Source organism: Pipistrellus hanaki, assembly GCF_964339955.1.
Source record: "Pipistrellus hanaki genome assembly, chromosome: 2".
In the NCBI taxonomy this organism is placed as follows: domain Eukaryota; kingdom Metazoa; phylum Chordata; class Mammalia; order Chiroptera; family Vespertilionidae; genus Pipistrellus; species Pipistrellus hanaki.
In genome coordinates, this window is record NC_140504.1 from 65,550,535 (window position 1) to 65,563,098 (window position 12,564).

The following is a 12,564-nucleotide window of genomic DNA, read 5'->3' on the forward strand; positions in this document are numbered from 1 at the left end:
GTAGGATAGTGGGTGGTTATATTGAGATACAATGGTCAGGCACAATCTTTCTGAGGAGGCAATGTTTTTCCAGATACCTGGATGGGTGAGGGAGCAAGTAGGCAAAGATTTTTAGGAATAGAGTCCCAGGATGAGGGAACAGGGAGTGTAAAAACATTGAGGCAGAATGCATTTGGTTTATTCTTGGAATAGGAAAATGGCCATTGTGGGTGGTGGAGAGGAGAGGGTAATGTAAGGCTACATAGGTGGGATCCAGGCACACAGCACCTTGCAGGGAGTCATTGGAAGGGGAGAATGACAAACTATTGGACTTCAAAGGTATTGCATATGATGTAAGCTACTGAGGACAACAGCGTTCTCATAGGAGTGGGTATAGGATGAAATGAAAGATCCAGTGTGTAAACTGATGGGGGACAATTCCCCAGCCCATTATGCTTAGATTCGCATGGCATAAATCTGGCCGTGTTCTTACTATGTGGTCTTCCACTCAAGTGCCCTCGTCAGATGGGTGAAAGCTCTGCAATCTGGACAATTATTATCATTGTGGGTGTAATTAGTGATATGAAAATAGCAGCTCTTCTTCCCACCCTCCTTCCACCTAAACCCTGAACAAACTTTTTGGTTTTCTTAGCAGTTGCAAATCTAATATTCTTGATACAAATGTCTATGCTGTGCAGGACATCTGACACATTGGGTCCATTGTGGTACCAGCAGTGACTGTAAGGATTTTTTTTTTTTGAGTATCTCTGTTTACTAATAGAACTCTCTGAAGCCTGGGCTGCCTTAACAAATTTATACTTACCCTGAATTCATTTATCTTGCTCAGTCTCTGGGGGCTGTTGGACTGATTACTGCACAAAGACTGACATCTGCTGGTCCGAATTAGAGAATGTCCATTCACCTGTTTTGACATGAATTGTCATTTGGGAAATTTTAAAACTTGGAACTGCTTCTATTCATGTTTGCCAAAGAAACACTTCAGAGTGACCTGAGGATTGATACAAGAGGGCATATATTAGCAGTGTGAGGGTTAAGTCCAAAATTTCCTAAAATAAGAGCATTTGTGCACTACAAAAGAATCAGGTACGTAAAATCACAGCAGAGAGGCTGGCCACCCACTGAAGAAGCTGAGGAAATGGGGTCACGAGTTACCCTAGAACCAACCCCCTCCTAGTCTGCTTGCACATGGCTTGAACATCTCCTCTGTCCTTTCCTGTCACTTAAGGCTGACCTCTTTTCCAGCTTTGGCTAAAGCCGCTCCCTCAGTCCCCTCGGACATGGCTCCTTGAAATCTGTCATCTGGAGAGATTGGTCCTGCACCTATCTGCCTTTTTATCTTTATTTTCTTTCTCTTTATTCATTATACCCATTTTGATTATTCAACAGAGTGTGTGAACTTCAGGAGGAGAGGTCAGGAAGCATATCTTTGCCTCTTGGAACCCTTGACACTGCCCAGTGCTCTGCATTGTTGGCAACCTGCCAAGAGGTGCACCTGAGCCTGTCTCCTGTGGCCTGGATGCCTCTGGGGAATGAAACTGTCAGCATCTGGACCTTTCATTCTGGAGTATGTTCAGTTGCCTCCTTTTGACTCACGAGGTGTCTCTTGAGTTAGTCTACCTTGACTCACTTTCTCTCCATTGGCCTCTGGTGGGGCCCAGGATCTGTTGGTTGTGCAGATGTGCATTGACTCCAAAGAATGCTATTCAAGCTTCAGACTATGGGAATGGTCCCCTCTGAGGCTGGGCAGTGCACAGTCCCTGCAGCTGCACATGTACATCTGAGGAACAGGTGATGGGGGTGGGGCATGGCACAGAGGCACTGGCTGCAGAATTTTTCTCAGCCCAATACTGGCTTTGCTTCTTTCACAATGAACACAGCTGAGTCTTGGAGAACATTCAGCCTTGCAGAAAGCAGAATTGGGTGTAGGATACCATGTAAAACAAAGCCTGGCATGATACAGTACCCACTTTTACAGTAAAGGCTCTTCTCACCTCCCCCTGGAGTGGCCTCTAGAAATGAACCTGAGCAAAGGTTGACACCTGCGCTTTTTTGAAATTGAGAAGCAATTGGTTTTTACTTAGCATTCTCTCATCCCTCTTTTTTCTGCTACCACATCGCCCCTCCTGGCCAGCTCTCTGTCCTTCACATGCCCATTGTCCAGTCAACAATCTCTGGTGGAGGTGGTGGGGAGCCTTACTGGCCTAGACAGTCTCTCTGGTCCTAATATTGTCTCATCTAAGTGCTTTACTTTTTGTTGTTGTTTCCTCAGGGCCATTTCTCTTGGTAAAAGTGAACTTAATTAAAAGAATTCCTGTTTACATGATACTCCTTTGAGATAACCTCAATTCTCAACCCAATTAAAATTCTTTGCTCCTTGAAAATAAAATTGTATACGGCCTGGTGAGGAAGGTGTTTTAAGTTAAAGGCCTTTCAGAGTTTGGTCTGCAGAGTCTTTGGAGCCACCACTTTAGACTGAGAATAGCTGTCCCAGTGAACGTTCATGCCTGTGCAGCAGCCACACTCCTGGTTAAATGGAAATAGAACACTCCAGTAGGTGTGCTTAATGCCGTATAGAAAAAATACATCTGCAGGCAGGGAGGTGCAGAGGGAGGTGTACATATTGCACTTGGGCCTTGCCACTGTAACCAGGGACCAGCTCAAACTGGTCCTATTTTATTTAACAAGACCCAGAACCAAACTTGACACCACTTATGAGTAACACTTATGAACCCCTTCAAATCTAGATCATCAAGATTTGAACCTTGCCTCCTGTCTTCTTAGTATTTGACTTGCAAATAAATCTTTCTTTTCTCAAGAGTTGGTGCCATTGTATTGGCTTGTGTGTGCATGGGGCAGCGAGCTCATGCTTGATAACAATTTTACTAACCATCCAGGGATTTTGTTCTGTGACTGCCTGCCTGAGGCAAGGTGTGTTTCCAGGATGTGGCTCTGCCAACGCCACTGGATTCAGCTGACAATAATTAAGGAAATGCTCAGGTACCTTCCCAGGCGCTCTCTGCAGGTGAGGATTAACAAAAATAAAACAAAGCAAAATAAACCTAGGAAATATCCCAACCAATTGCAATGTGTGGGCATTATTTGGATTTAGAAGCAAAACAAAACAAAACAAAACAAACAAAAAAACAACCCCCCAAAAAACAAACAAACAAACAAACAAAAACAACAGAAAAACAGATGGGTGATACAAAGGTGAAGAAGAGCCTTAGATAGTACCTCAGTGGGCTCCTAGCAGACACTGGCCATGTCAAGGTGCAAAACCTGTGGCACAGAAGAAGCAAACCACAGCCGTCTATATTGTATAGGGTCTTACCAGTTGCCCTGCTTAGAGGAGCAGTAGCCCCTTAATAATAAGGTTCAATTGAGTCTCTAAGAAATGTTATATAGGAGTTCCTTTCTTAGGACTATTACTGAAATCTTAAATAGGATCATATTGCAAAAAGAAACAGATACCATAAAATATACACAGTCTCTAGGCTCTACTTTACTTGCCATACCTAAATATGCCTGTTCATGTCTCCTACTGATGTTCCCCTGCATTGTGTAAGCCCAGGAGATTGGGTCCTCAAGACTTAGCACCTAAATGAAGTGGACCCTATGAAGTCCTTCTGGTTACCCATGTCTATCAGGACCCAGTCATCCGCCTTACAAATAAGGGCACTCTCTTCACAGACAGGAAGGAGGAGGAGGACCCGACGGTCCTAACACCAAATGGGCCTGGAAACCCAATAATGGACTTTTCAACCCCTAATTACACTTGAGAACCTTTAACTACTCTTTAGTTACTTTTTCAGAAGAAGCAGGGCACCTGAAACTTCACCTGTCCAGGAAGAGAAGGTCATCTTGAAAATATGCCCAAGAGTTCAGACCAGTACGTATGAACCTAAATTCTTATTATAGTTGCTATTGTTTTGACTTAAACAAGGGTTTTATTTTCCTGGTTGTGATATTTGCTTGTATAATTCTAGTATTCTACTTTCTTATGCTATCTTGCATTTTTCCTGACTTATTTGTCCCCTTATCAGCAGCCAGTAACTTGAGCAGTCACCCCCTCCATCCCCTCAAAATAAAGAATAAAGGACAAAAAGGGTGGATTTGTAACTGTAGACCAGCTCAAACTGGTCCTATTCTGTTTAACAAAACCTTGAACTAAAGTTTACAGCCCTCTCTAGTAACACTTGTGAGCCTTTAAACTACTACTATGCCTTTAAAACCCACCTGAAACCCCTGGATCAGTAAGACAGATTTGAGCTTTGCTTCTTGTCTTCTTGCTAGTCAACTTGGAAATAATACTCCTCTTATTCTTCAAAAGCCTTGGTTTCTATGTGTGTTGTGGCAGCAAGCCCTTGCTTAGTAACACTACCAGCCGCTCCTAAATTTTAACTCCTTCCTCCTCCTTGCCCTAGAGTTCTCTACTCCACTCTTCTCTGTCTTCTGCAGTGCTTATCCAAAGGAGCCTGCTTGGATGGAACAAGATCTTCCTTCTGTCTAGGACAAAGGAGGAAAGGGAATCCCCTCAAAGTTACAGACACAGGTTTGAGAAGGTGGGTGGCATAGTCTAACAGAAATACCAGAGGCTATGTTCTAAATTCAATGTATCATTAACTGATTCTGGGCAAGTTGTAAGCCTTTCTAGTCTTCTATTTTCCTGTATTTAACATAGAGGAAGCATTGTCAAATATATCACCTTTGATCCTTAATGACTGGGATTGAAAACAATAAAAAAAGATGTAAACATGAGACTAAAATGAACTAAAGGTCACAATTTAGAATTATCTAAAAGGCAGTTTTTGGCAAAATATTCTTGGAAAGTAAATGTTTTTGAATGAGTCAGCCAAATGAAAGATATCTCCACCCTAAAAACACAGCAGTATTTCCTGCACTGTTGAGTTGTGTGACTCCTCAGTATCCTTGAAGGAAAGAACTATGTTACATTTGTATCTTTTCCTCTTCCCATATCCTAAAATTAAATGCTTTGAGTTTAAAGACATGAAAATGATGCCTATTTGATCTGTGAAGGAGGTGAAGGGATGTCATGGCAAACAGGTGTCTGGACTGGGTAGGGTGGTGACATTCATTGACATAGGAACCACCTAAGCTACTAATGGCTATCTGCATCGAAATATCTGATGGGAAGCTGGAAGTCTAGGTTTGGAGCTCAGAAACAAAATACAGATTTAAGCACATCTTTGCCATTCTCTTTCCCCTCTTCATATCCGAAAAACATGTATTCCTAAACTGCAAGATACTTTTCTTGATTTTTAGGGTATGATAGTGTTTGACACTGCTGATTTGTCTCTCCTTGAAAATCTCCCTTTGGCTTCCAGTATACCTCCCTGAGCTACTATGGCTATCAGCATTAAAATACCTAATGGAGATCTAGATTTAGAGCTCAGAAAACAAATACAGATTTGAGTCATCAGAAAAGCCACCAGTGAACCTTATAGAAGAATATATATTAGGGGTCTTAAATGTGTGGGAAAATTCCTATGAAAAAAAGAGACATGCAGAAGAAACATGAACATGCCCATGATTTTTTTTCTTTTTTTTTGAGATTTCAGTGAGTAAATTTCTTTTTAGCTTTCACAAAAATAAAATAATTTAATGGAAACAAATTTTTTTCTAGAGTTTTATAAGATGGTTTCATACAGTACATATTCTTTTATGTCTGACTTACTGTACTCAGAATTGTTTTGAGTAATGATCTATTGTGTGCATATACAATACTTGAACTGCTGACCTACATTGGGTTGTTTCCAAATAGAGCTGCTAGGAACATTTTCCTGGTAGCTCAGTTTCCTTCTTCCTGAGATTTGGGATTCAGGAGAACAGAGCTTCACTTCACTGAGTAGTAAATAGAAAAATCAACTCAGCTCAAAGAAACTTCCTTGAGGGCGAGGGCTTTGCACTAAGAGGTTATGTGATTTGGCCATGTCAGCTGCTGATGTGCTCCTGACAGCCTGCCTTGGCTTTGGCCAGCATTGTGTTTCCTGACTAAGTGAATCATGTCAGGAGTCCTAGGCATGTCAGTTGTAGTGTGGAACACAGTAGCTGATTTATGGGTTCCTTGAAAGACACACTCAGCCTCCTAATAGGTCGGATGTGATGTGATGGGATTATACTGCCAATGTTCCCTGAGCCCTGACCCCAGGCTCTGCTTGCTTCCTAGCCTTGAAGCTCAGGAGCATTATATTATACTTAAAATTGTATAACCATTTTTTGTTCTCCTGCCCTCAACCACACATCTAGGCCAAATTCCTATTTTAAAAGTTTTGCCAGCACACATTATCTGTTTTCTTTCACACTAATTCAAGCTGCTGCAATTGAGTCTACTTTCAGATTTGGCCTGCCTGCTCTTCTTTGAGGAATTAGCACAAGACTGACTAACAAAGGTCAAAAATTGATTGCAGAGGTTTGGGTATTGAATATGGATTATGTTTGGCTTGTTTACAAGTATGCTATAAGCTGTAAGAGTAACTGTGAATATAGGTCAATTATTTTCTAAAGCTTCATGGGGTTTATAAGCTGTTTAATCAGTGGCTTTCTCACTGCAGATAAACTCCTGGTGTCTGAAAAGCCCTCCTACTTCCATTTTTGCTGTCATGGAGAAGTTGCCATGGAGAGCTCAGATGATGCTCAAGAATTACCAGCCACAGGTGTAAGGCGTGTTAGTTATCTAAGCAAAGTTGGGTAACAACAATGAGAAAGGAAAGAAAGTCTTAAGTCTCCATTTTTCTGAAGGGCCCTGGAGAAGTGACCATTCTTCCCCTTCAGAGGCAGAGTGTAAGAAAGCCCTCCAGGACTGCTGTCCCAAGTTTAATTATTTATTGTAAAAGTGCACATTATGTATGGTAACTTGGGAACAAATAAAAAAGTTGAAAGATATTTCAACTAAATGGCAACAGCTATTTTTTATTTTTATTTATAGATCACCCCTAGCTGCCCTCCCCTGCAGGCCTGGTCCCTTCCAACTGCCCTCCCCTGCTGGCCTGAACACCCACAATTGCCCTCCTCTATAGACCATCTTGTGGTGGCTATCTTGTGTCCACATGGGGGTAGCCATCTTTGACCACATGGAGGTGGCCATCTTGTGTGTTGGAATGATGATTAATTTGCATATCACCTCTTTATTACATAAAGTATATATTGCACAGGTATGAGTGGCCTGCAGAGGATCAGTCCAAAACCCACAGTTCAATGCTGCCTGCTGCTCCTACCTGCTGCTCCTGCTCATCCAGGCCCCACTGTGGCTGCCTTGGGCTCATGACCAATCATTCCCGATTGGGAGATGCTCACCAGCCATGAACCCTGAGTCTGGTGCACTCCCAAGGAGAATGGCCTGTGGGATCCAGCTGAAACTGGCTCTCCAACATTCCTCTAGGGTACCAGATTGTGAGAAGGCACAGGCCAGGCTGAGAGTGGATGATTGGGCCAGGGAGGGACCACAGGAGGGCTCCAGGGTATGCCTGGCCCATCTCACTGAGTTTCGATTGGCTGGACCCCAGCAGCAAGCTAACCTACCAGTCAGAGCATCTGCCCACTGGTGGTCAGTGCCCATCATAGCAACTGGCCAACCCTTCTACTGTCTGCCCCTGGTGATCAGTGCATGTCATAGTGACTGGTTGACTAGTTAACTGACTGCCTCCTGGTGGTCATTGCACATCATGGTGAGCAGTTGAGTGGCATTAGCATATCATTAGCATATTATGCTTTGATTGGTTGTTCAGTTGTTCTACTGTTTGATCTATTTGAATATTACTCTTTTATTATATAGGATATATTTTCTATATGGTGTTGCTCTCTTTTATTTTTAATCAAAAGATCATAATCATAGTATATATATATGGCATATAGAGTTTACTTTTTTAGTTACTATTATAAGCATTTTCAGTGTTATTAAAAACTCTTCATAACCATTCACATGGGTACTTAATATTTTATCAGGCATTTGTCCTGTAGTTTTTTTTAGCCATTCTTCTATTGTTAGACACAAGGTTTTTCATTTGTTTGCTTTGCTTTTGTACTGTGGTGAATATCTGTGTAGATAAATGCCTGTCTATATGTCAGATTCACTTTATGCTAGGTTCTAAAAGTTAAATTACTAGGTAAGGATTGTAATGTAATATAAAATATAGACTACATTTTTTATAGTCTGTTTCTGTATACTCCAAATTCACCACTGGAAAGAGTGTACCAATCTCTCCCTTCCTAGAGAAGATGGAAATTGGTAGACATCTTACCAGGTGAGTAGCTTCTTAGGACAGTTCTTTGGTGACATGGTTTTTCTTAAAACTTCCTTTCAGCAGCCTTTGAAATGTATCATTTCTGGAATGAAGTTTGGAGAACATATGGAATCCCAGAAATAATCATCTCATCAGATATGGAGCTATTTTTTGCCATAATTGTGAAAAGCAAAATAATTTACCTTATATAGCCAGTAAATGATCGATTGCTGGAAGGGAGAAGAGGGATACAGGGCATGTGGGAAAGTTCTAAAACTTAGAAAACTAAATAAGCCAAATCTGTTGTCTTCCTAAATCTCTTGAAGGGATAAGCAGATATGGGTGACCAAATACCAACAGGGCTAATTAGCATTGCTTTGCACAAAGCTGTCACATGTCATGTTAGGGCTATGGGGGGTCTGTCTTACTCCCTTCTGAAGCCCATAGCTCACCCCATGGAGTGTAGGGAAATGTGACACACATGGGGGTGGGGGTGGGGTGCTCACTGCAGCCCTTAGGCAAATGAAGTAATCGCCATCTGTTTCTCTTTGTATAGCAAACGATGGACATCTTGGGCGTTCTTCCTGAAGAGAAGTATGGATCCTATAAACTCACTGCAGCCATCATGCACTTGGGAAACATGACATTTAAACAGAAACTCAGAGAAGAGCAAGTGGAAGCAGATGGCACAGAAAGTAAGACTTTCTTTGAAGATGTGACAAACATTCTCTCCAACTCCTGACCCAGGCCTGCTTCCCTTGCCTTGCAGTTGAAAACCTCCCCTCTTGGTTTTTGAAAAGATGTTGAAATTAATCACCAATCTCACTCAATTGCTGGACTTCAAAATTACTCTCTTAACTGACATTCTGATATAGAATCCTTATACTTCTGAATAAAAAGCATCCCTTAATTAGTTACTGGGGATGCAGTAAATTTGCCAAAAATGAGTGATCCAGGATTGAGTAGGACATTCTCTGCCTTCAGCACATAGACTATTGAGAAAAACAGAGAATGGAACTGATAAATTACAATAAAATATAATTGGCATCATGGAGGTGTGAACAAATGTCTTTAAAATTTCAGAGGTGGAGTCTTCAGTGGACAGAGACCACAATGGCCTCATTTCCCTTTGTTTTTATTCAGATTTTAAAAAATCTGTAGTCTTGCCTGATTACCAACAAGATTGGAGGCATTTTACAATGAATGATCTGTCTAGAATAATCATTAAAATAAAAAAATCACAATTATGAAAGGAAGAAAGCATAGTTGTTATAATTATTGCATTTAATATTAAACTTTCTGGCAACTAAAACAAAAAGAGAAAACTAGAAAACTCATTCAGATTCCTCTAAAATAATTTTTAATGAATTTTACATTTTTAACTATGATAAAATATACATAACATAAAATTTGCTGTTTTTAGCTTTAAGTTTAAGGCCATTTTATAGATTAGTGACATTAAGTACCTTCACAGTTTGTGCAACCATCAACACTGTTCATCTCCAGGAATTTTTCACCATTCCAAACTGAAACTACCTATTAAACAATAATTCCCTCTTTCCCCTTCCCCTGACTCCTAGCAACCACTGTTCTATTTTGTGTCTCTATGAATTTGACTATTCTGGGTACCTCGTGGAAGTGGAGTCATACAATATTTGTTCTTTCATGCCTGGCTTATTTCCCTTAGCATAATGTATTTAAGATTCATCCATGTTAAATGTGTCAGAATTTCATCCCTTTTTAAGAATGAATAATATTCTATTATATATATATATATTATTCATACTTATATATAAGGATATATATATATAAGGATATATATATATATATATATATATATATATATATATATATATCCCTTTTTTATTTATCTTTCATCCACTGATGGGCACTTGAGTTTCTTTCACTTTTCACTACTGAGAAGTGATTTATTCCCATTTCATACTTTCATCATACTTGATTTCTTTTTCTCTTCTGCAGTTGTTTTAATGACTTGCTTGATATTTTTGCTCATGGATTTATAGTCATTGATGCTGAGGATTTTTGTCTTGCTCAGCTTTCTTCTCAGGCCTTGAACTTAGCATGTGCTCAGTAAACTTAATGAAATGTGAATAGCTCAGAAACCATATGCCAACCCTTCAAAAAGACCATTATCATAACCCCTCTTTCAGATTTTCCTGGTTGTGGACTGACAAAACTGGGTTTTTGAAACTGAACTGGGATTAAAACTATACAGTTGCAAAGAATTACCTTTTGTTCTTCTCGACCTTTTTACCTTTTTTTTTAGGTGAAGCCAGACTTTGTTCTCTCAATCTTCTTGACTTCCAAATGTATTTACCACACCCACCTACCATTCTCTAGAGAGAATACTCATCAAAGTTGCCTTTATATCTGAATTACCTGGGGAGTTTTTAAAATTCTGAAGCTCAGGCCTCACCCAGACCAAAAAACAAACAACAACAACAAAAAAACAATCTCCAGGGTGGATGCAGGCATCACTGCTTGTTTTTGCAACTTGCCAGGTGAAGGTTGAGGTTCAGTGGAGGTTGAGTATTGTAGTAAGGACTCTGATCTCTAGTATTTATGTGTATCACTTGAAGAATGTGATAGAAATAAGCCCAGACTCCAACCTCCTCAGCAAGCTAGTCTTTTGTTTCTGCATTAGTTCTCCATGCTATTTTGATCCACAACCAATGTTTGAAAACCCCAGCTCTATCTACTTGTTATCCTGCTCAGCTAGTCTCAGGCAGCCTAATTAAAGCCCTGGGATTATTCATAAGGTGCTGAAGGAATGGTGTTTATTGATGGAGATTTCAGAAAGCGTCTTTCACGACCACATCAGGTCACATGATTAAAATATGTTTGCAGAATCGATGGCTATGTTTGCAATATTTCTGAATGTCAGATGGACATTTATTCACAGATTTAAACTATTTTAATCTTTATGGAAAACTAAATATTTAGTGCAAATGAAGCAATTTATTTTTTGGAACATGGTGAACACTATTATTTTCTCTCAAAAAAATAGATAAAGAATATGTGGGATGCGTAGTGTACAGTTATGGGGTAGACACAAAGCCTGCCAGTGTTGTCTGTTGATACCTGACTTCTCTGGAGTGGGCAAGAAGTATCAATAATTCTGTAATGTTGGCTGCTATTTCTTTTAGGTGGGATACAGTACAAAAATAATTGTGTGTTTGTTTGTTTTTTGTTTTTGTTAGTGGATAAAATAGACTCTAAGGACTGTTCTTAGCACTAGAAAAAGGATGTATGAATTTGAAACTGTTATTCTAATATATAAAAATCCTGGGTCATAATGTCCAGTAACGATGGAGGCTTGACCAACTGGAAGTCAATATTGCAACCCAGCACTGACTGCTTTCACTGAAGGTGCAGTGCTCCAGTACTGACTGCTGAGGGGGCTGTGAATCAGGGCCAGAGAGAAGACTTAAGAGAGAAGCAGTGACTGATCCATTGCCTCTGTGGCAGCTTTTGATCAGCACTTGCCTCTCTTTCTCTCCCAATCTGGCTAGCAGTTGACTCTCCTTTTCTCTCCAGACCTCCACTGGGGCTGCTGATAAGCCCTGCCTTTCTTATCAGGCCCTGTTGATAGACCCAGATACACTGACTGGCATAGAAAGTTACCAATCAAAACCAAATCTTGTTAGGAGGTGGAGCTTTTGATGCTGACTAGCATAGAAACTTACCAATCAGAACCAAATTGGCCAACAGAGGAGGGCAGTTGGGGGGAGATTAGGCTGGCAGGGGAGGACTGTTGGGGGTGAGATCAGGCCAGTAGGGGGGCAATTGGGGGTGAGCTGGCTGGCAGAGGAGGGCAGTGGAGAGTGAGCAGGCAAGCAGGGGAGGCAGTTGGGAGTAATCAGGCTGGCAATGGGAGCAATCAGGATGACAGGGGGCAGTTGGAGGTGTGCTGGCCAGCAACGGGGGGGGGGGGGGAGGGGGGGTAGTTAAGGGTCATGAGGCCATCTGGTGAGGGCAGTTGGGAGCCATGAGGCTGGCAGGAGAGGGCAGTTGGGGACCATGAGGCCAGCAGGGGAGGGCAGTTAGGGGTGATCAGGCCAGCGGTGGGGGAGGCAGTTGGGGGTGATAAAGGCCAGTGGGGATGCAGTTGAGGATGAGCCAGTGGCAGACAGAGTGGTTAGGAGTGATCAGGCAGGCAGGCAGGTGAGCAGTTAGGACCCAATCATTTCAGATTGTGTGAGGGATGTCCAACTGACAGGGATTGGGCCTAAACTGGCAGTCGGACATCCCCCAAGGGGTCCCAGATTGGAGAGGGTGCAGGCCGGGCTGAGGGACACCCCCT

General features: G+C 41.4%; 2 protein-coding genes across 2 annotated transcripts in view; both read left to right on the plus strand.

Annotated features, from left to right (window-relative positions):
* CIP2A (cellular inhibitor of PP2A) overlaps positions 1-12,564 on the plus strand; it is a 561,728-nt gene that overhangs the window by 102,492 nt on the left and 446,672 nt on the right. The window lies entirely within an intron of this gene.
* Positions 1-12,564, plus strand: part of MYH15 (myosin heavy chain 15) — a gene marked incomplete at both ends in the record, with an annotated part of 196,140 nt that overhangs the window by 18,089 nt on the left and 165,487 nt on the right. The window contains 2 exon segments of the mRNA XM_084870441.1: positions 6,573-6,676; positions 8,797-8,935. Coding sequence (XP_084726567.1) covers positions 6,573-6,676; positions 8,797-8,935 — 243 coding nt within the window.